The following is a 20,903-nucleotide window of genomic DNA, read 5'->3' on the forward strand; positions in this document are numbered from 1 at the left end:
AACCTCCTGTCCATGTTCAGCCAGTAGGAGCCATGTGGCAGCAGCTAAAGCCTCATTGCTCTGATACCTTCATCTCCTGAGGGCGAGACAGTGAGAAAATGTGTGATTGCTTTCCAAGCTAGCCAACACCTGTAACCTGCATCTGTGAGCCCATCAGAGCTATCTTTCTGCTTTTTTTCTTCTCTCCTTGGAGACAAGGCCTGGAGAAAGTCGTTGCCAATGCATTTAAAAGCTCCACATTGCTCACTGTATTGTTCTTCATTTGCATGTTGTTGCTTAAATTAGTGCATGCCTGCGTGGAGCAGAAGAGTTTCATTAGCATAGAGGATGGTGTTGCCTGAGCCGGTGTCCAGAGAACAGATTCTTCCACAACATCTTGTTAATCAGCTAATTAATCATGTAACGCAATAGAAACCCTTAGAGGGGAGACGTCATCGTGTCCAGGGAGGCTGGCTCCAAGTCAAGCAGCTCCCCACCAGCAGCTGTCCCTGGCAGCGAGCACAGTTCTGTTTCTGGGTCCCACAGAGCCCTGCTGTGGGGCAGGATAAGGGGCGATGCGAGGTCCCACCTCCCGCAGCTGCCAGCCGCAGCTATTTTGCAGCTGCCTTCAGGCTGTCTTTCATCTGACTTCCCAGTTCTCTGCATCTGCCCTGAGATGCAGAGAAGCCCAGAACAGGGCACTGGAGAGAGGCTTTGCTTTCAGAGCTCAGCATCGCCTCTGGGGCTCCTCGCCGGTGTGGAGCGGCCGGCGGGGGCTGCGTGTGAAGTCACACAGCAAGGTGCGGGGCTGGGAGAGCCCCTCGTGGGGGCGGTAGCAGAACCTCGGTGCTCGCGTGCGATGATTGGCAGGGAGATAATTAGGTGCGGGGGCTTAGGATGCCAAGGGTCCGCTCCAGCCGAAATCCAGTCAATTACAAAAACTGCCAGATTAATTTCCAGCCTCCTCAGCATTCTGATCTATAGTCTGCTTACTGTATCTAAAAACTCTTCTCTCCTTGGTCGTTTCCTGAGCGTTGGGTGCGAGCCCCACCCTCTAGAAAGCTTTCAGGGGCGCTGGGACTGAGGGCAAGGCGGCAGCTTCCACGCACGAACAAAAGCGTTCGCCTCAGTGCCCTCCTCCTTTTCGAACTCGCCCGGAGCCGCGAGGAGCCCGCAGTCCCTGGCCCTGACTCGATGCTCAGAGCGGCCGCTCCCGCCTACAACTCCCATCGTGGACCGCGCGCGGGGGGCGTGTGTCCGTTTCTCTACGCGCGGATCGTCCGTTGCCCGTTCGAACCGACCAATGGTAGCGAGGCGGTAGCGCCTCCAGCCAATAGTGACGGGCAAGCCGGGAGGGGCGGGACCGCGGGGTGGCGCGGAGGGCCAATGGGGAGGCGGGGCGGCAGGTATGAGATGGCGGCGGGAGCGCCGGTGATCGGTGCGCGGCGGGGCGGCAGGTAGGAGCGGGGCGCCGCCCGGGATGCGGGGCGCGTTCTCGCGTGGTGCGGCAAAGGCGTGGAGCCGGGGGTCGGTGTGCCCGGGCCTGAGCGGTGCCGAGCGGCGACTGGGAGCGCAGCCCAGCCCGCGGTGCCGCATTGCGGGCCGCCCTCGGCGCGGTGTGCCGCAGCGCTCGGTTCCGGAGGAGAAGCAGCTGTAACTGCAACCAGTTTCTTCGCAAGCTCTTTTCCCCCAGCTGCCGGTAGCGCAGCATACGCTAAGCTGCTCCGATAACCGCCTGCCGGCTGGCTCAGCGGAACTTGGCGCGTTCGCTCTCGGCCGGTAACGCTCTAACGCCCCGAGCCCGGCGCGGAGCGGTGGTTCGGAGGCAGGAGCTGCTGCCTCGGGCCATTCCTCCCTGCTCGGCTCCTCCCCGCAACCGCCCCCTCCCCCCCACTGGCTGCTGTGATGTCCTGCTCGCCCGGAGCCCACGGTGCCGCTGTGCGCCTCCCTGCCCCCCTCTGCCCGCCCGCCCGCGCTGCCACGGGATCTTGCGGATAACCCGCCGCTCCGGTACGCGGCGTGCGCAGCCAGCGGCTCCGCTCGGTCAAAATAAAACGGAACAGTCATAGAATCGCAGAACGGTTGGGTCGGAAGGGACCTCAAAGGCCATCCGGTTCCAACCCTCAGCTGCAGGCTGGGGTGCTGACCGCTACAACCGCTAGGTCCGGGCCGCATCCAACCTGGCCTTGAATACTGGCAGGGATGGGGCACCCGCAGCTTGTCACGCAATGTGCTTTGGCTGCTGGGAAGCAGCCGTCCCGGTCCCGCTGCCCCGGTCCCATCGCTGCTGCGCCGGGGCTCCCAGCCCCGCTCTTTGTGCACAGCCCCACACCACCCCTGCACGCGAGCTGCATTTTCTCTCGTTCTGTCTGTAGTGTGTCCTGATTATTTTCCCTGTCCTTCCTCGCCCTCCTTTTTAATAGTGTCTCCAGAAAAGCTGGCAAGTTCAGTTCTATCAGTCACGCTGACTGATAGCGCTGCCTCTCCTCTTGGGATTCCTCCTCCTTTCTGTCCCTCCAGCATTCATTTCGGCGTCAGCTCGCAGCCCTCTGAAGGCAGGGGATTGCCTTTGTTCTGTGTTTGTACAGCACGGAGCACAGCGGAGTCCCCAGCTGTGACTGAGGTTCCCAATGCCACAGTGATAAAAGTGAATAGAGCAGTAATGAGGAGAGGCAGCTGCTGCCAACTAAAAGGTTCCATTTTGGTGCTGGTTTCTGTGAAATTACGATTGGATCTAAGGCAGCTCCTTTACGGCTGCTTTGTCTAAAGGTTTACATTAAAAGAAATATATTTACCAACTTTGCATTGCACTGAAAGTCATGAAAATTGCAGCTGCATTATTTATTTAGATTGTGTTAAGGCAGATGTATGAACCTGCAAATCCTTCATGCAGAAGTACCGGATTTCTGGCAGTAGCTGTGTTCCTGAGTGTTTACGGAGCATCAGACAGGATCTGGAGATATCCCGTGCTGCAGAATCAGCCCGAACAGCGGTGCTGACATAGGATGGGGCTTCTTGAGCAGCTCTGCGCGAGTCTGCAGCCCCAAGGTGCCTTTCAGTCCTCCTCCCTTAGCACCAGAAGGTGGCTGGGTGCTGTGATGTGCTGCAGGCTGATTAAGTGTGGCTTTGTTGACTTTACAGCATTCTAGTGGATTTTATAAAGAACACCATAAAAGAATTCTCTGCGTTCTAAGTTGGAACATTTCATGTTGAAATGCAAAATTCTTGATGTTTCAAGCTGCCTCGCAAGCAGTCTGGTTTGCCATCAGTAATGTTTTCCATTTATAGTTTGTTCCAAGCCCACTTTCCCCCTCTTGCAGCCCTTTATCATCCTGGATAGGTCTGTCTCCAGGTTTGCATTACACATGTATAGCTGATGTGGCTGAGGTCTGCTCAGGTCTTTTGCTGAGACAGAATTTGAATTCATAGATGGTAGCAGGAATTTGGATATCCAGTTTATCCAATGCCCAAAAGATGGCCGAGTGCTGCATTAGTTCCAGGTTGTCCAGTACAGGCTGCTATCACATAATAGCAGCTTTGTTCCCCAGTTCCCCGCTGTTTAAATTGTATATTATTATCTGATTCCCATAGCCAAAAGGCTGAATCACTCCATGTCATCTGTTTAGCTGTGAAGAAAGCAAAGCAACAATTAAAAAAGGCAGTTTTTATTACGGCTCACTAGGATGAAGCCTAGAAACAGTGGTCAAGGCTTGGCACTCACTGTGCTATGCGCTCTGCGCTCATCACAAAAGGACTCTCTTTGGTCTTAAAGATCTCATGAGTATAACCCTCGGCAAAAATCGCTGCGTGTTTTTCTTGACATTTTTCAGAGGCAAATCAGTCACCCTATAGGGAGTTACTGTGCTAAATCTGAGGGCTGAATGTGATCTTTGTGATGCTGTCTTACAAGAATGTCAGTCCCGACTACAGTCCTCAAAGCAACCTTAGCAGTGAAGTCACTTCTCGTGTCTCTGTAGCCCATTCCCACCAGAGTTCTTTTAATTTTATTTTATTTTTTATATAGGAAATAATTTGTCTTCTAGTCCTTTTGTACTTAAAATGATTTCACATCATTCCGCTCTGGTCCTTTCATCTCTTGGCAAAATATGGGATGGCTCCTATCTGGCTCTGGAATACTGCCTTCAGACGCCCTCATTAATTGATTCCTTGCTCTGGCACAGCACAGGGACGATGCTCCTTCTCTCTCCCCAGGGAAACGGGAGCCTGGGCGCATCCATCCCGTCTTCCTTTGTGCTTAGCCAGGCACAGAATCCCTGTGTTTTGTGTTCCCCAGCAGTGTCTGCTTATCGCTCTGTGCTCAGTGCTCGCTGCTTGCCTGGCTGTTCCTCAGTCGAAAGATTTTGTTATTATACGGGGAGATTTTCTTCCATTATCTGCCTTATTTTCAAAAGCTCTTTAATCCTTTTTCTCCTGCCTGGTAAGACTCGCCTGCTGCAGTGTGGCTGAGGCATGAGCTTTCCTGTGACAACATCCCAAGTGCACAAAGTGATGCTGGGCTGCATTCTGCCCGCTGAATGAGGTGCATCGAGCTGCCCTGAAATCTGCAGCTTCCTGCTCTTCCACTTGCCCAGCTAGAAAAACACAGCTCGTTTCTTGCCCTAGAAGTGCCTCATCCTTCTTTCTCGGCTTATTTGTGTTCTCCTTATGCTCTATTTCATGCTGCTGGAATCTGCTTCTTCCTTTGCGTGTATGGACTTGCATCTACTACAGATATTTGAATTGTTCTGAAGCAGGCAGGTCTCACTCATCAGAACATGACTTGCTTCCACGCGCACTAATTTCCTGCTCGCGCCCCAGGTGCAGTCACCAGGTTGTGCCGGTTAAAATCTCACTTTTGTCCTCCTTTCCAAGGCATTTCCCCCCTTTGGATCTAGTTACCTTAGGGATTAATTGATCCATCATGATTTTGACCTCCTGCACCATTCACTCCCCATGAAATGATGGGGCTGTCATGCCTGAAGCAAGAACGCTGTGTGTGACAGACAGCTTTCTTTGTGGCTTGGCTGGGATCACAGGCTTTGCTCCTGAAAGATACCAGAATGGCACGAAGCTCAGCACAATATAGGGCTGATTTTTTTTTAATCTGCTGTCTTAATCACAACCCTATTAGTACAAGGTTTTATTATTCATTGGGATTTGACTTTATTCATGGGATCAGAGAGGAAGCCATTCGGTCCTTTATTGTGTTGTCTTTTGACGTGTCATAAAGCAATCCGAGATCGCAGTGTATAAGAATATGACTAATCCAAGTAAGGAAAAAACCCAGCAATAAACTAACTAAATGTTTGTCTCCCCTTTGCTGCTACACAAAGTGGGTGTAGGCAAAGTAATCCATCTTCCTTTTTTAACGGGAAAGCGGCAGATGGGGCGCATGGCTTTTTCTGAAGGTTATAGCGTGTGCAGCAGTGGGGATTGGCAGGGCTATTGTGTGTGAAGCCAGTGGGGGCTTTCTCTTTGCTCAGAAATAGGGGTTAGCCTCCCATTTCCATTTTGATTAGCAATAACGATACAAAGGCAAATTTTCAGCACTGGGAAGAGCTGCTAATAAAGTGACCTCGGAGCCGAGCGGCTCGTTGAAGGGCCGTGCCGCTATCAGAGCGCACAGGGCTGCTTCCAGCTGCCGGGAGGGGATCCGGAGGGACGTGGAATGGGGAGCCTGGAGCGGAGGCACAGCAGCTGCGGCAATGAGCTGTGCCCTTCCAGCTCACGGAGTCGAGCACGGCCCCTGGGCTGCGTGGCGCGGGGACTTGGTGGCTGTCCCACCAGCACTGTGACATCGGTTGTGCCTGGATGCTGTTGGGAATGCGTTTGCATGGCTTTCCTCACGGCAAACGCAGGGTAGATTTGGGGCTGTTTTGTGGGTTCCTCTTAGATACAGGTGGAGAGCACTTAATACCACGCTACTCCTAATTCAAAACCCCGGTTTCTATGTAGGAGTTATTTGCCGTTAAACTCCAGCTACGCAGCCTTTGGCAAGAGACATGAATCAATTTGTCCAGCTTTTCTTTTCTGTTTTGTCTCTGTGTGAAGGCTGATGCCCAGTGTGTGCCAAGGGGGCCTTTCAGCCCCAATAATGCGCCCTTGTGTCTCGTAGCATGCGTGGGATTTGCATAGGCTGTGCTGGGACAGGCAGGTTTCTTTTGTTGCTGGAAACAAGGAGCAAGTTCTTTCCCCTGTCTCTGCTTCCTAATGCCTCTCCAAAAGCTCTCAGCACTCATGTAAGAAATTTAATTTTTTTCTATTTATTTTTGCATTAAATGTTGTTGAACTTGATGCGGCTCTAACACAGTCTGTGCGGCAGAGTCACGTCAGTCAGTTTTAGCTGACAAAATTGTTTAATTTCCTTTCTCTGAATCTAGATATCTGATTGTCAGAGAGAGCAGATAATCTGTGATGCTTGATGTAACTGCTGCAAAGTATTTGCATATCTTCTCTGTGGGGAAACAAAACTGCTAGTGAGTGAATAACAGCGCACGGATCATTGCAGGCAGGGTCACTGGGCCCATACACTCACTATTAACCCTTCTCAGGATCTGTATTGCCACAGAATGAGTTGTCATGGGTTTCAGGCAAAGGGCTTGCTCCGCATTATGGGCAGAGCTGGCACTTGCTCACACATTGCAGCCCTGCGTGATGAAATGCGAATGTGATCAGGTCGATGGGTAGTTGCTTTCTGGCAGCAGATATTGAGTCGTTGCATCTCAGTCTTGATTTGTGACAGATAACAAACTACCAAATACATACTGGGAGGTACTCGGGGAAATATGGCCCCCATTAGGAGCCAGCAGCATGCTCTCCAGGCCACTGAGCAACGCAGCTGGGAACCTTTAAGAGCTTTCTGAAATTTTCGCTGGCCTGGCAGATTGCCCTATGTCTGCCTCGCAGATCTTCCTCCTCGCATCCCCTTGTAGGAGCCTGACATCCACAGGGAGCAGTGCAAGGAGACAGGGCTTTGTGGGGGTTCTCACGGTGCAAGTGTTGCTGAGTGCTTGGTTCCCTGCGACTGCGCGGGCACCCTGCTCCCTGTGCAGCCCATCCCAGCCTTCTTCCTGCTCTGATCTCTCCCTGGAAATCGCACCGAGACGGTCTTCCAGGTCTCAGCCATGCAGCAGCCACGTGGATAACTGTTATGGCCAGAGGGCTGCAGGTGCCTTCCCTTGTGGAGGTTTGTGCAGAGCAGTGAGCCCAGCTGTGGTCAGAACACAGTGCCATGGGCTCTGTTCAGGAGGCTCTGGTCTTTGGGGCAGCGTGCTTTGCAGCAGGAACCTCTAGGACTGATGTGATCCCCTCTGTATGCACTCATCATTCCTGTTACCTGTGTGCTTAGCAGCAGCTGTTGGAAAACGTTCAACGGGAGCTCACAGCTGAGGGGGAATATTGAAACAGAGGAAAGCGTTGTACAGGAACTCAAGAATGATTAAAGGACTGGAAAATGTCACGCAGTGAAAGCAGTCAGTGTGTGTGAGCTGGGTGGGTAGGCAGCCTCCGCTCAGAGCCATGGAAGAACTGGCACACCAACTTGCATGGTCGGACTCGTGCTTTACAGCAAAGTATGACATTGCAATGGCTTGTGACTGGAGATTAATGACACTAATTCTCTGTTTTAGGTAAAAGAGGGGCCCTGCCCTGTGGGCTTGACTTCAGAATGTGTGAGACTTTGAGATAGAAGTGGAAAGACAGTAATGAAAGACCTAGAGGTAGATGGAAATTGGGATAAGCTTTATTATGAACATGATTAAGAGTGCTGATTAAACTGTGATCTCTTTGATAACTGTTTCTTTCTAGACGTAGGAAATGTAATTTATCTAACCTGTGCTAGGGCTATGTAAGTTATCTATAACCTTCACTAGAGCTGTGTCCCACATGCATCCTTTTCCCATGTGGCTTTCATGCCACGTGAAAAGCTATCCAACTGCAAAAAGTCAGGGTCAGTAGAGAACTGGGAGGTCAGCTGAAGGACAGCCTGAAGAAGACGCAAGACCTGGAGGAGCCAAAAAGAGATGTACCAGAAGGAAAGCTGCCAAGAGTTCCTCAAGGGCTGCTCTTGAGCGGCTTGTGCTTATCCTGATAGGTTCACACTCACTCCAGATTCAGAGCTGGGCAGTTACCGTAGGTGGCAGAGAGCAATAACCAAAGAGCTGGCAGCTTGATGATGGAACAGTGATGAGAACTGATGAGTACAAACTGTCCATGAAAATATTTTGATTGGGATTTAAACTTTCAGGCCACTAGGAGTGAATTTCTCAGGAGGAAAGGAGACAGGGCCAAACTTTTGTATGACTCAGAGTGGTAAGTTACTGTAAATTATTGGATGTTGTAGCTGCCTGAGCGAGGACAATGTGGATCAGTGACAGTTTCTTTAGCTGGGTGTTGTCATGTGTTGCATATTTTACCATTGCACTCTGGAGTGTGCGAGTCATGGGCTGTGTTGTGTAAAAAGGCCAGAAATGTTTTTGTTCCAAAGGTAAATGTATCTGTGCTGTGCTGAGCGCCCACCAAAGGCCAACAGTGCTGTCTGCGTAGACTGGAGGCTCCTGTGTCAGCAGATGTCTTCTTTGGGGCACCAGCTGGCTGTAAAAAAGCAATGAGAAGGTACTTTATTTTTTCCCTCTCCTTTTTTTCCAGTGATGCCATCTGCAATCTTGTCATCTGCAATGACTCCTCCCTTCGCAGTCAGCCCATTATCTTCAATCCCGACTTCTTTGTGGAAAAGCTGCGCCATGAAAAACCAGAGGTGTTCACGGAGCTGGTTGTCAGCAACATCACCAGGCTCATTGACCTGCCTGGGGCTGAGCTGGCCCAGCTCATGGGAGAGGAGGACCCGAAGCTGCCTGGAGCAAACAGCACAGCCTCTGGGTTTTTTCGTTCCCTGATGTCTTTGAAACGCAAGGGTGAGCATGGGTTCTTAAAATACATGCCAAGTTGGCCTTGCCTTTGCATGCAGCATGCTTGATTTTGTCCATGGTAGTTCATGCTCTGTTTTCCTTAGCTTGTTAGATTTCTTCTCCAGTGATGGAGTATTAATGAAGACTGCAAACATCAGGCTCTGTGAAGAACAGTAATTCTCAGGTTTTACAGGCCACTGACTTCACTCAGTGCCCACTTTCTCCTCCAGTTTCTATACTGGCTATCTGAAGGCCTTCTCATACAGATCTGTGAGTTGCACAGACAGGTAGGTGTCTCACATCCAAACACGAGCGCAGCTGTGATCCATGTCCTGGTCCCAGTGACAAAGCTCTGCTGATTCACTACTTGAGATCAGGTTCAGCCTGGGGAAATCATGTATTCCAAGGCAAGCACTCAGCTGGAGCTTTCTTCTGGAGTTATGAAACAGTGGTCTCTGCCTGCTCCTCAGAAGTCTGAGCTTTGCTTTTTTGCACAGATGTGTTCAGATCCTCTCCTCTTTGCTGGCTCACAGTACCATTCCGTTTTGTTACATCTTGACAGGTGTTCTGTGTGCCTTCTCCCACCTCTGCCCATACTCGAGGGGATACTGATTCTCCTTTAGAAGTTCAGTGAAATGCTGTCTCTCATCTAGACAAACTACCTCCATCTGGGCACCTCTCGCATCCTTCTGTCTGCCATGGTTTACTAGCTAGACCAGCTGTCTGCTGGCAGAGAAGCTGTGGGTAGCTGCCTCCAAATGCTGGCAGCCTGGAGCTGAACGCTTTTAATTCCTTTGAGCAATTCTGCTCTTGGGAGCATCTCTGAGAAGGCAGATATCAGTACGCCCGAGTACAGCTTCTTTCTGTCTTCAACCTTAATATAAAGGTAATGAAAGCTTTCACCTTGTTTTGTAAGGACACTGCTCGGGCTGATTTTTCTGGTGCTGAATCCTGCCCTCCGTTTCTGGTTCCAGTGGCAAAGCCAGCAGATGTGCTCTCCCTGGGCTGGACTGCACTGCAGGGGAAATCAAGTACTGCAAATCAAGTACTTCAGATTTTTAATTGAGAATTAGTCTATTGCTGTGACTTACCCTGCTGCTCCATAATAGCAGCTCTTCACACTGCCTCCAGACAGCAGTTACACTGTGCTCATGGCGGTGCTGCTCCCGCCTTTGCTCCAGGAGAGCAGCAGGACACCTTACATTTAGGCACTCGTTATTTGGCAAACAGGAGCAAGCGAGTATCTGAGTTTAAACATTTTTCTTATCGTGTATGGAAACTTCCCTGTTCTTGTCAAAACCTTCTAGCGGGGGTTTGTGAATCTTCTCTAGCTCTTTTTTTTTAACTGATCCATACTCTGCTGGAGCACCGCTGTTACCTACTTTCAGACCTGATGTCTCCCTTCCAGCTCCGCTCCTTCCCGCATTCGGTGTTTCCATGGCCATGTGTCTCACTGCAGCTACAGTTAGCAGATGTTTCCAAGCCTGCTGGCTCTGCTCCCAGGCTGCAATGGCAGTGTCTCCCTGCATTGACAGGCACTGTCTGTGAACTCCTTGGCCAAACTCAGAGGAAAAAGGGAGTTTGTGCTTACAGAGAAAATCAATTTCAAGTATTGTCTGTTTCATCTTTGAGCCATCATTTGTTTTTCTTCGTGTTACAGACCAGCTAGAACAAACAGGTTTTATTTCTTCAAAGCCAGAGGCCAAGAACCATACTACTCTGAGCTGATCAAACTGCAAATACTGCAGCTTCTGTGGGCATCGGGAAACTCAATCTCATGCTGCTGCTTAGTTTCAGAAGTCATTGCACCAGAACATCTAAGCCTTTGTAACTCAGCATCCATTCTCCAAACACTTCTTTCAAGTTTCTTTGAGAATCAAATTCTCATTCATATATCAGCTTCTGACTTCAAAAGTAAATCGAATCTGTCAGGCATGTCTCAAGATGATGTATTTTCCTCTTATTTTCCTGGCCACTACTGATTCTATCTGTTGAATGTCTAATGAGTTTAGTTTTTCTTCAAGGACAAGAATCTTTTGCCAATCACTCTCTCCCTTTGCTCTCAGGCCTTTCAAATCTTATGTGTGGATCAAGAGGTCACATTGTCCTCCTTTCTCCTGCAAGGCTGAAGCATATGCTTTATCAGAGGGAGGTCAGAAAGTTCTTGATTTAACAGGCGGCTGGAGTTCCTGGTGGCTTACCATTTCTGAAGTCCTGGAAGAAAGTGAAACATTCTTCAGGCGGAATAAATTTAGTTGTGCAGGAAGGCTGCTAGAGAAGTGCACAGTGTTAGCCAGATCTTCCCCACATGCTGTGAACATCAACACCACAGAACAGTAAGATCTATAATGGAGAAGACCAAAAGCTAGTAAAATCACAGTGGGGAAAAAAGACACGAGACAAAGCTTGTGGGGGGAGATAACTTTTGTGAGACCAACCGATGCATTGCTTTTCTCACTTGGTATCATGCCTTCTCTTCTACTAGCACGTGTTCCCCTCTCCTGTAATCTGGCAGCTACACCTCCTCCTGCTCCGCTCCAAGTCAATCCACAGTGAGAATTAACTTGGGCATTTCTTCTCAGGTGTGCAGCGTGCTGTTGTAGCAGTCCAGGCTGTTGCATCTATCTTTCCCACTCTGCTATTCCCATAGGGTTCGGACTTACAGATGATATGCCCTTTAAAACTGAAGCATCTGTTCTGGTGTTGTTTCTTTTCAGGAGCTAGAGAATGTTTGCCTTAGCTGATAAAAACTGTAATTAAGCTGAGGTAAGAAGCAAGATGATGAAGCCCTTGTAAGTAAAGCACGGTGAGAGGAAGTGACTTATTTGGGAGTGCTTGTGAGATAATATCTGCGTGTGTGTGTGAGGGGTCCCTGTGACCTCCACTCGTAGTATTTTGGGGCACTGTTTTTGCATTCTGAGATGCTGGTCTGAGGGGACGTGCCTCTCTGTGACTGTTGTGCTCTGAGCTGCTTGAACACGTTATCTTTTGTTCTGCAGAGAAAGGAGTGGTGTTTGGCTCCCCACTGACAGAAGAAGGCATCGCACAGGTCTCCCAGTTAATTGAGTATCTGCACAAAAGTAAGTGTTTCTATCTTTTTCCTCCTGTTTCAAGGGTTATCTATGTGGCCTGCCCCAGATCTCTGCAGTGCAGGCAGGGGGGAAAGCAGAGTTCTCCATCAGCAGGATTTGGGGTCAGAACTAGGTGATTGTTCCCCAGAATTGCCTGTTCCATGGGTTGATCTCTTTCCCCTGTGCACATACTCTGTTTGCTTATGGGAGTCAACTTGAAGTCATGGCTTTGAATGCAGCTCACTGAGGTTTGCTGTCAAGCTCTGCAAAGAGTACTGCTTTAGTAAGAAAATGGCAATCAGCCTCTAAATAATTGGTGGCCCTTTTTTTTTTCCCCCTTCCATTGAACAGATCTACGAGCAGAAGGCTTGTTTCGGGTGCCAGGCAACAGCATCAGGCAACAGATTCTAAAGGATGCTCTGAACAGTGGTACAGATATTGACCTGGACTCTGGGGAGTTTCATTCCAATGATGTGGCTACCTTGCTTAAGATGTTCCTGGGTGAATTACCAGAGCCCCTGCTGACACACAAGCACTTCCACGCCCACCTCAAAATTGCAGGTGAGAAAGCAACAGGAGGCAGCGATGAATAGAGGGAATGGAGCCAGCCTCCTACAAAGCTGGTAATGCTTTAGAGCTGCACACTAGGCTGTGGGAGATCCTAAAGTAGAAACCCTAAATGCATGGTGAGGAGGAGTCTTCCTGCCATTTCCACCTAATGTTGGAAAGACTGGTGCTGAACAACCTAAGGAATTGGGCCAGGTCTGCCTGGCCCAGTTCCTCTCTCCAGCACAAGAGAGGAGTCTGTGTTGGTAACCTAGGTCTACATCTGTTTTAACCCTGGGCTCTCCTGAGCTTGGCAATGGCTTATATGTTCTTAAAGACCATTACTGAACTAACTTACCTTGCCTTCAATCCATCAAAACTCTTAGCAACTGTGTTGTTGTATGGGAGAAGTACTACAGCTTAACACATCAGGTGGGGAAGCTTGGGGAAGGAGATGGAGGGTCAGGAGCTACGCAGGACTTTGGAGGAGGGAAGAGGGAAGAGGCTGCAATAGGTCTGCTGTCAGGGAGGCAGCTCATGTCCTTCACATTCAGCCCTGTGATTTGGCAGATTTGATGCTGTTTGATGAGAAGGGGAATAAGACCAGCACTCCAGACAAAGAGCGCCAAATTGAAGCCCTCCAGCTGCTCTTCCTGATCCTCCCTGCACCCAACCGCAGCCTGCTCAAACTGCTGCTGGATTTGCTCTACCAGACCGCCAAGAAGCAGGACAAGAACAAGATGTCTGCTCACAATCTCGCCCTCATGTTTGCCCCCCACATCCTATGGCCCAGAAACGTGAGTAACCTCAGTATCTGCTGGTGGGATATTGCTAGGTTGAAAGCAGAACCTCGGTAGGCTTGCAGGGAAAGAACCGTATGGGAAGACTGTGCTGATACAACCAATTATTTGAGAGGCTGGAGGCTGGTGGTGATATGGAGCTGTCTGGCTGGATTCAGTCTTTGTGTTCAGCCCAAGCTCACTCTAGGTTTCATTTCCTACTTCCCTTCTAACAGCTGTGCCTTTGTGTCCTCTTGCTAGGTGACAGCAAATGACCTGCAGGAGAACATCACAAAGCTAAACAACGGAGTGACCTTCATGATCAAACACTCGCAGAAACTCTTCAAGGTGACTGTGCTTTGGGGTCTTGCCCTCCCTGCCCTTTCTGTGGGAGTCTGAATGCCCTTTACCCACACAGATCCCAGGTAGCAGGAGTATATTCTGGGTGCTCTCTTCTGGAGTGAGAGAGCATGATTTCTGCAAGAAGCTGTTCCCTTATTGAGAGGAAGTCTTTGCTGGGCGTGCAGCCCAGGAAGAGGAAGACAGCCTGGAGGTGGCCTTTGCGCCTCGGCAGGTCGGAAGCACGGTGCAGTGTAATACCACCCTCTGCTGGACACCCAGCACCTGATTCCTGGCTGGGAAACCTGTTTCCTTGGGGCAGTTGGTGACCACGCTTCCCCCGAGTGCTGGAAAATGGAGGGGCTTGGCCCGGGTGAGCACTGCCAGGAGCTGCATCCTTAATACATCTTCTCTGCAAGTGGCAGCCAGCCACTGCTGTTATAGGCAAAGTCTGCAGTCTTGGACATCTCTCTCTAGCTTAGAGTAGGATGCTGTGGTAGGACAGAAGAATCTACGGGTTTCTTCAAGGAAATGTTTCTGCAGCAGGCTATCTCTTGACTTCCCAGGACCTTACAGGTCACTCTAGGCACCCGCCTTCTGCAAAAAGAGCTCCCTTTCTGCCTTGTTTGTCAGACCCCTGAATGGCCAGCTCAGAGCTGGAGGAATTGCTTAGACATAACTTCTATGGAACCTAGCTCTTATTTTGTTTTCTCCTAGTGTTGGCCGCATGCATCAAATGGAAACTCTGAGCAGGAACTCCACTGAGGACATGAAGTCCCATTGTATTTTTCTGTCCTAAACAGCAGATTTTCTTGATGGAAAAGGCTGGTTTGCATGATTGAAGAGTGGCTCTTGGTGCAGCCACCCTTGCCCCAGGGTCAAGCATATTATTCATATGTTTTTTCTGTCCATCATCACAGGCCCCACCTTACATCAGAGAGTGTGCCAGGCTGCATTACCTGGGATCCAGAGCCCACACATCGAAGGTAAGGCCAGCAATTGTGGTGCCTGCCCTCCAAGGGCAGAGGCTGTGGTACTATGAAGGGACCTTTGTGAGTGAAAGATGCTCAAAACAAATGAAACCATGAAAGAGGATCCGATAGAGAGCAGGACTGAGGGAACCATATGGTGTGGTAGTGCAGGCAACTGCATTAGGGAAATTGGTCAGAGTTGAAGCATCTGTTAATCAAAAGCACAGGGAAAACTACCAGCTTCTCTTTAGCAGCAAACCCGTTCCCTGTGCCCAGTACATGCAGCACCTGCTCCTTCATGGAGTCCTGCTTTCCAAGCAGACACATCTGCTGCCATGACCAGGCTGCTTGGCAGAGAGGCTGGGACAAAGGCTTCTTTCTGCCACTGGGGAAAGATTTGTCTGCTTCTCTCTAGCAAATGCTTCTCTGCCTCGTAGCTGCAGAAGAAGGCAGATGCATTGCAAGGAGCCTCACTGACCCTTCTCAAACCTGGAAGGGCTTTTGCAGCTGGCATCCAGAAAGGGAGGGAAGAAGCAATGGGGTCACCTTTGAATTGCTGTCACCTCTTCCTGGCACAGGGCCTGCTGGTGCAGTGCTGCTGCAGAGGGGTAGGGAAAACACAGCCTTGTGCATTCAGTGGGGTGAGGCAGCTCACGAGACTTCCCAGCCTGACTCAGATGGGTGGCTCACTTGGATTAAAGCATGGGAAACGATTACTGTCTCCGCTTTCTCAGGATGACCTGGATTTGCTAACATCTCCTGGTTCCAAGGAACTGCAACCCCTCAAGTCCCAGAAGCGAAGTCGTCTGGACTCCTGCCATCAGGAGGAGACCCAGCAGCGCACAGAGGAGGCACTGAGGGAGCTCTTTCGCCATGTACACAATATGCCTGACTCTGCAAAGAAGAAGAAGCTCATCCGGCAGGTAGTGTGGGGAGGAAAGATCTCTTTGGGGTGCTTTTGTCAGCACAGTTCTGGGCACAGGGCTAAAGACAAGGCCCATCTGAGAGCTGCCCCTAGTTCTTGGCTGGCTGAGGAGCATGGGCTCTGAGCTTTGTAAGAGGCAGAACTGGATGGAGGCAGGGGAGGAGGTGGCCTGTCAGTGAAGAGCTTGCTGCACCAAGCTGTGCTTTGAGCTGCTTTCTGAGCCAGGGATTTGCCAGCCGGCAGTTTCCCAATCCTGATTATGACTTTATTGATCTTTCTGCCTCAGAAAGGGAAAAGTTCCTTCCTCTTTGGCTGCAGGGTCTGGGACAAACTGCTTTCTTTTAGTCTGGTGAGCATTCCAGCCAACCTGCTGCTCCAGAGAGGTTGTGTGGCACAGACAGAGCTTGTCCTGGCTGTAAGCCTCCAGCTCCTTCCCTGACTCCTTTCTGCTTTAGCCTCTAACTTGGTATCCCGCAAGCTCCCTGCGTGGGAGATGCAGCCTTCTTCCGCTTCCCTCTCCCCTGCAACTATGAGCTGCTTCTACATTTCAGGATGTGGAAAAGCCAACCAGAGACTTAGCCAGAGGGCAGCAGTAGAGTAGCATACAGCAGCAATGGGCTGGTGTAACTGTAAGCTAAGCTGTGCTACCCTTCTGCCTTTGTGTTTCCTTCTAGTTCAATAAGCATCCTTCAGCTCTCACTCCCAGCTCTGATGTGGCCACACCCCCAGCACCACGACGCACTCGCTCGCGCTCCTTCAGCGGCCTCATTAAGGTAAGGACAGCCTCCGACCCCTGCTCTCTTCTCTGCTGTGAGTTTCTGATGTTGCTTTCTGCTTTTGCTTTGCCCTGTCTTAAATACAACCCTCAAAGGTATGGACTGTTCAAAGTACTGGCTGCTAAACAACACAGATCAGCTCGGAACAGAAAGGTAGCACAGTGAAAATAAGCCTTGCTAGTATAAAGCGTAATTGTCTATGAAATGCTCTGCTGAAATGCTTGACTGTAGGGTCTGTGCATCTTTCTGAAGGCCTATTTGCTTCCTGAGATGAGATGAGGATTGACATAGAGCTGATCGTGTAGTCTGTCAGCACAGGTGTGAGCACACTGTAGGCTGCCCTGCAGCAGCATGTACCTGTGTCTGGGCTCCTGGCCAGGCCTTGTGTCAGCTCCCAGACCCTCCAGAATCAGGCAGGCTTAGCCTGGTGGCATGGTATTTCGGATGGTTCTGCTTTGCAATCTCTGTTCTAGCCTGGCTTCCTCTTTTCTTTCCCAGCATCCAACTGCTTATCAGCTGTGCATCTTGCTCCTTCCATTTCCTTTCCTCTCTGTGCTCTAAGCAATAGCAAACAGGCCTCTCTTCTTGCGGCAGAGGAAGGTTTTGGGAACCCCGATTATACAGGAAAGGAAGAGCAGAGACACCACACCGGAGCCCAAACGAGTCAGCAAAGAGAATGTCCATCTGGTAAGAGCTGCTCCCAGCACTGCTGAAATTGCTGAACATGTGGGAAGGGAGTTTGATTGCAACTTTGGCACCCAATTGAGTGATTCCTGGGGGTTGATCACTGTTCTCTACTCAAGACAAGGTTTCCAAGTTTCTTCTGCACAATCTGATAAGGCTTTAGGAAACTGCTCCAGGGAGAATAGTGCAGAGATAACAAAGGCACCATCAAGGCATGGGTGGCAGCACTGGACCTCCATTCTAGAGTTTTCCTTCTGGCATTATCTGTGTTCCTGCTCTGTAGCACTGAATTGTGCCCCATTCCCTCTCACATCGTCATCCACAAGTCGTACACAGCCAGCTGCCTCTGGATAGGTCTGTCCCCTGGGCCGGACATGCCACTAGTGGGTTTGGATGTAGCTGCTCTCTGGTGATACAGGTAGCTCCCAGAGAATGCTGCAGATACCACTTAATTCCTTATCTCTGCTCCTATTCCTCCCTCCTGTTCAGTTACAGAAATGTGGATCTCCAGCTCACGTGTCCCAAGGGAAACTGAAATCATTGGAGGGCCAAAAAGAGGTGAGAGACACAAATGTACATGTTCTTCCTGTAAGAACCTGGCCCGCTGAGCTGTCGTCTGAAGGACAAAGAGTCCTACAGAGGTGATGCCACGCTCATGAGGCTTTGCCTCTGGCTGTGGCTGCTATGGTCCTCTGGCTGCAGCAGTCTGCTCCATGCCAAGCAGATGGTATGCTGGGCACCAGACCTTGACGACTTCCATCCAAGCAGGGATGTACAGCTCCTCTGTCTGCGAGCTGGCAGGCTGGTTGTCATGGGAGGTGGGAGGGCAGCTAGCAGCACGGACTGGTGCTAACAGCCTGTCAGGATGGCAGTGTCTGCACACTGCCTCTTGTCTTCTGCTCTGCTTTAGTAAATAACTGGAAAAAGTAAACATGCAGGCAGACTCCAGTAGGAGTCCTTGCAGGGGAAGAGGATAACGTCACTTGCATGATGTTCTATGTCTCAAGCACTCAATTGCTCTAATTCTCTGCTGCAGGAATCCTGTAGACGCGTGCGAGCCCACCTGCTTTCCAAGGATTCATCATCCCTCTGAAATGCTTTGCACCAGCGTTGGGTGGGGAATGCCCAGCTTCACAAGCTGTGAATAATGTGCTGCACTGAGCAGGCTCACGGTAGCCCTTACCAACGTGCCAGCACTCTTGAAACTGGATCTCTGCAAAGTCTGCAGGGACTTGTTTCTTTCTGTATATAAATAATATTATTTCATTCATTATGGGGCAAACCACTATCTAACCAAAAGCTGTTGTGCAGCATGTCTGACCTGCTGGCTCTGGGAAGAGCTGGAGAGCTTGCTTACACAGAGACCCCTCTGTACTGCAGGGACATGTTTGCACTCCCAGCATTCTGTGATGTTGTTAGACTGTGTGTTATTTTTTTTTTTTAACTCTTTCTGCTCTGAGTTTTTAACATAAGCTTGTTTTGTTTCCTTCCCTCTGTTAGCAGTGAGAAAAATGGACTCCAACCTTTACCTGCATCCCAACAGTTAACCTTACCTCCTGACCTCCTTTGGAGCCAGACCCTCTATGCTTCCTAGAACCTCTGCTTCCCATGGGGTCCTTCTTGCCTTGCTGTCCCTAAAGGGCTGGACTGCACAAAGTGGTACAGAGCACGGGAGAGGGTCTGGGTGCCACCACTTCACAAAGAGCATGGGGAAAGCCACTTCTGAACCACTTTGTTTCAGGTTGAGCTGGAGGCAGTCCTTGCACACTGCCTTCATGTTTCTGCATTCCTGTGCTGCTGCTGGCTCTGCATGTTGAGCAAGGAGAGGCTTTGCTTTGTGTTTCTCCAGAGAGGCTAAGTGGCACAGGGCTTATATCCGGGGACAGAAGGCTGGCAAAAGCTGTCCTGTCTCACATAGGCAGAATCTGGTAGCAGCTTGCAGAGTATAGCAGCAGTACAAGAGGTGCAAGAGGGTTCCAGTCATTTGTGATCTGCTGCAAATGGTGCCCAAAGGCTTTGGCTCAAGGTATTTGGCTGGCTGATCAGGCAACTGGCTGATTAATCATTAAACTGGGAGAAAGGGCTGGAGTCAGGTTCAGCTTTTTGCCCTGAGCTGCAGAAATGAGATGAAACCATCTCGAGACAGGATAAACCCCCATCACAGCTGGCCATTGTCAGCTGTCTTGTTAAGCTGGAGTGCTCCAGTGAGCCAATCTTGCCAAGTACCTGTCTGCAAGCACTCCGGGGTAGGAGACACGCAGGGTCACTACTGTGAAATAAAGATTTAATCAGTTGAGGAACCATCTAAACACTTCTCAGCCCTTCTTGGCGAAGCAAATAATCTCTGGAATCCAATTATAATTGTCTTCTAATCTTTAAGAAACAGCAGCCGGCAGGAGTTAGAGCTCTGTCCTTGACAGCTTTTGGAGACAACTGGTGGCAGGAGGTGTGAATATGGGGATGTGAGCAGGGAGTTCAGTCTGACTGGCTCAGAATGAGGTGTTGGAGCCCTGTGCAGCTTAGCGGAGTTATTCATGTTTTTGTACTGCTATTTTTTTTTTTTAAGAGCTACAAAGCTCTGTGCTTCATGCTGCTATGTCCAAGGAGACGTTCGTGGTACTTTATTGGGAGTGCCTGTCCCCAGTCTGACCCCAGAGTGGAGGAAATGTAAGGGGTAGTGGGACAGTAGATGTGGGAGTTGTGAGTTCCTGGTGTTAGAAGTCTCTGTCACAGCAAAGAAAGCGCTGGTTCTTCAGGGACCAGGCAGGTGAGGATGCTGTGAAGAAGGGCAGAGACTGTTTGTTACAGTAACAGTATGTGCTGTTTGGATGTGTCTGTAATCCATCCCTCCAGAGGCTGAAGCTGTCTTTGTGCTCCTCTCTGAAGGGCGCAGTGTGTTTGGCTGAATGCACTTCTGCCCCATCCCTGCAGCCTCCTGCAGTGCAGTGTGCTGCTGGCAGAGCCCTGGGAACATCAGCTTCCCTTTGGAACAGAGCCGGGGTGGGGTGGCAGTGTGTGAGCAGCTGGCTCTGCTCCTGCTGCCTCTGCTCTTCCTGCATTGAGGGCTGCTGTGCTTCTGTTCATCCCATCCCTTCTCTCTCTTGCTCCTAGCGTACTCAGACATATCTGTATCTCTGTTTAGATGTTGGCTTTGCAAGGCATTCTCATTCCTCTGGCTAAATACGCTGCTCCTGTACAGACAAGAAGAAAGTAGCTCTACTCTCCAGTGTCAGCCCTTATGCTGACGGCTCTACTCAGCAACTGGCTTCTGGCACTGCTGAGATTTGTTTAGCCCCAAGAAAATACTTTCTGCATCTCTTGCATGCCTTCCATTGCAAATAGAATGGGTGCAGTCCCCAGAGAGGTCCTGGGGTTGGTGCCCTGCCTTTAGCCCGTGCTGTTCTCCTGCTCATGCTGAGGAGAGCAGGGACTTAGCCCCTAGGACCCCTTGGTTGTCACAGCCCCATATTCACAGCGTTCCACAGTCACGTCTGGATGTGTTCGTTTATCTGCTCTGTGCAATGCCTCACAAGGATGCTTCCTTCCTCCCAGAGCAGCCGCTAACTGTTCCCAGAGTCTCTCATTGCCAAAGCATTTTTAATCTTTGTTCTTATTTATATATGCTATGTATGTACTGTTTCAGACTGCTGCCTTTCCGTGTGTTCATGCGAAAACCCCATATTAAATGCTTTTATTTTTAACGGTTTTGTTGAGCGGCTTAAGCAGTTTCAGTGGGACAGGGAGGGCTCAGCGGTGCAGCCGCCTTCAAAAGGAAGGAACTGTCTGCTCACAACCCCAGCACTGCTCTCCTGGAGGCGCGGAGGCACCGTCTGCCCACGGCTCTGTCCTCCCCTGGCACTGCTGCCTGCCCCCCACGTGGGATCCGAGCACAACACGGGATGCCCAGGCAGGCTGTCCTCCCCCAGA

At 50.3% G+C, this 20,903-nt stretch overlaps 1 protein-coding gene across 2 annotated transcripts; it reads left to right on the forward strand.

Annotated features, from left to right (window-relative positions):
* The first annotated feature begins 1,328 nt into the window (after positions 1-1,328).
* Positions 1,329-20,677, forward strand: ARHGAP19 (Rho GTPase activating protein 19). Of its 2 annotated transcripts, none has more exons than XM_085229435.1 (12): positions 1,329-1,436; positions 8,626-8,891; positions 11,885-11,965; positions 12,308-12,517; positions 13,073-13,299; positions 13,543-13,629; positions 14,541-14,606; positions 15,326-15,510; positions 16,191-16,289; positions 16,887-16,979; positions 17,466-17,534; positions 18,013-20,677. In XM_085229435.1, the coding sequence occupies exons 1-11, from the start codon at positions 1,366-1,368 to the stop codon at positions 17,509-17,511; spliced, it is 1,431 nt and encodes a 476-aa protein (XP_085085561.1). In that variant the 5' UTR covers positions 1,329-1,365; the 3' UTR covers positions 17,512-17,534; positions 18,013-20,677. The 2 variants fall into 2 exon arrangements, with proteins under 2 accessions (XP_085085561.1, XP_085085560.1); XM_085229434.1 differs by having other exon boundaries at positions 1,330-1,436; positions 15,326-15,514.
* The last annotated feature ends 226 nt before the right edge of the window (positions 20,678-20,903 follow it).

This window comes from Meleagris gallopavo, chromosome 8 (assembly GCF_905368555.1).
Source record: "Meleagris gallopavo chromosome 8, MGAL_WU_HG_1.1, whole genome shotgun sequence".
Taxonomy (NCBI): domain Eukaryota; kingdom Metazoa; phylum Chordata; class Aves; order Galliformes; family Phasianidae; genus Meleagris; species Meleagris gallopavo.

Coding starts and splice junctions, on each gene's coding strand:
- ARHGAP19 (XM_085229434.1), top strand. CDS start 1,366: ATGGGGAGGCGGGGCGGCAGGTATGAGATGGCGGCGGGAGCGCCGGTG. Junction 8,892..11,884: donor GATGTCTTTGAAACGCAAGG/GTGAGCATGGGT, acceptor TTTGTTCTGCAG/AGAAAGGAGTGGTGTTTGGC. Junction 16,980..17,465: donor GCAAAGAGAATGTCCATCTG/GTAAGAGCTGCT, acceptor CCTCCTGTTCAG/TTACAGAAATGTGGATCTCC.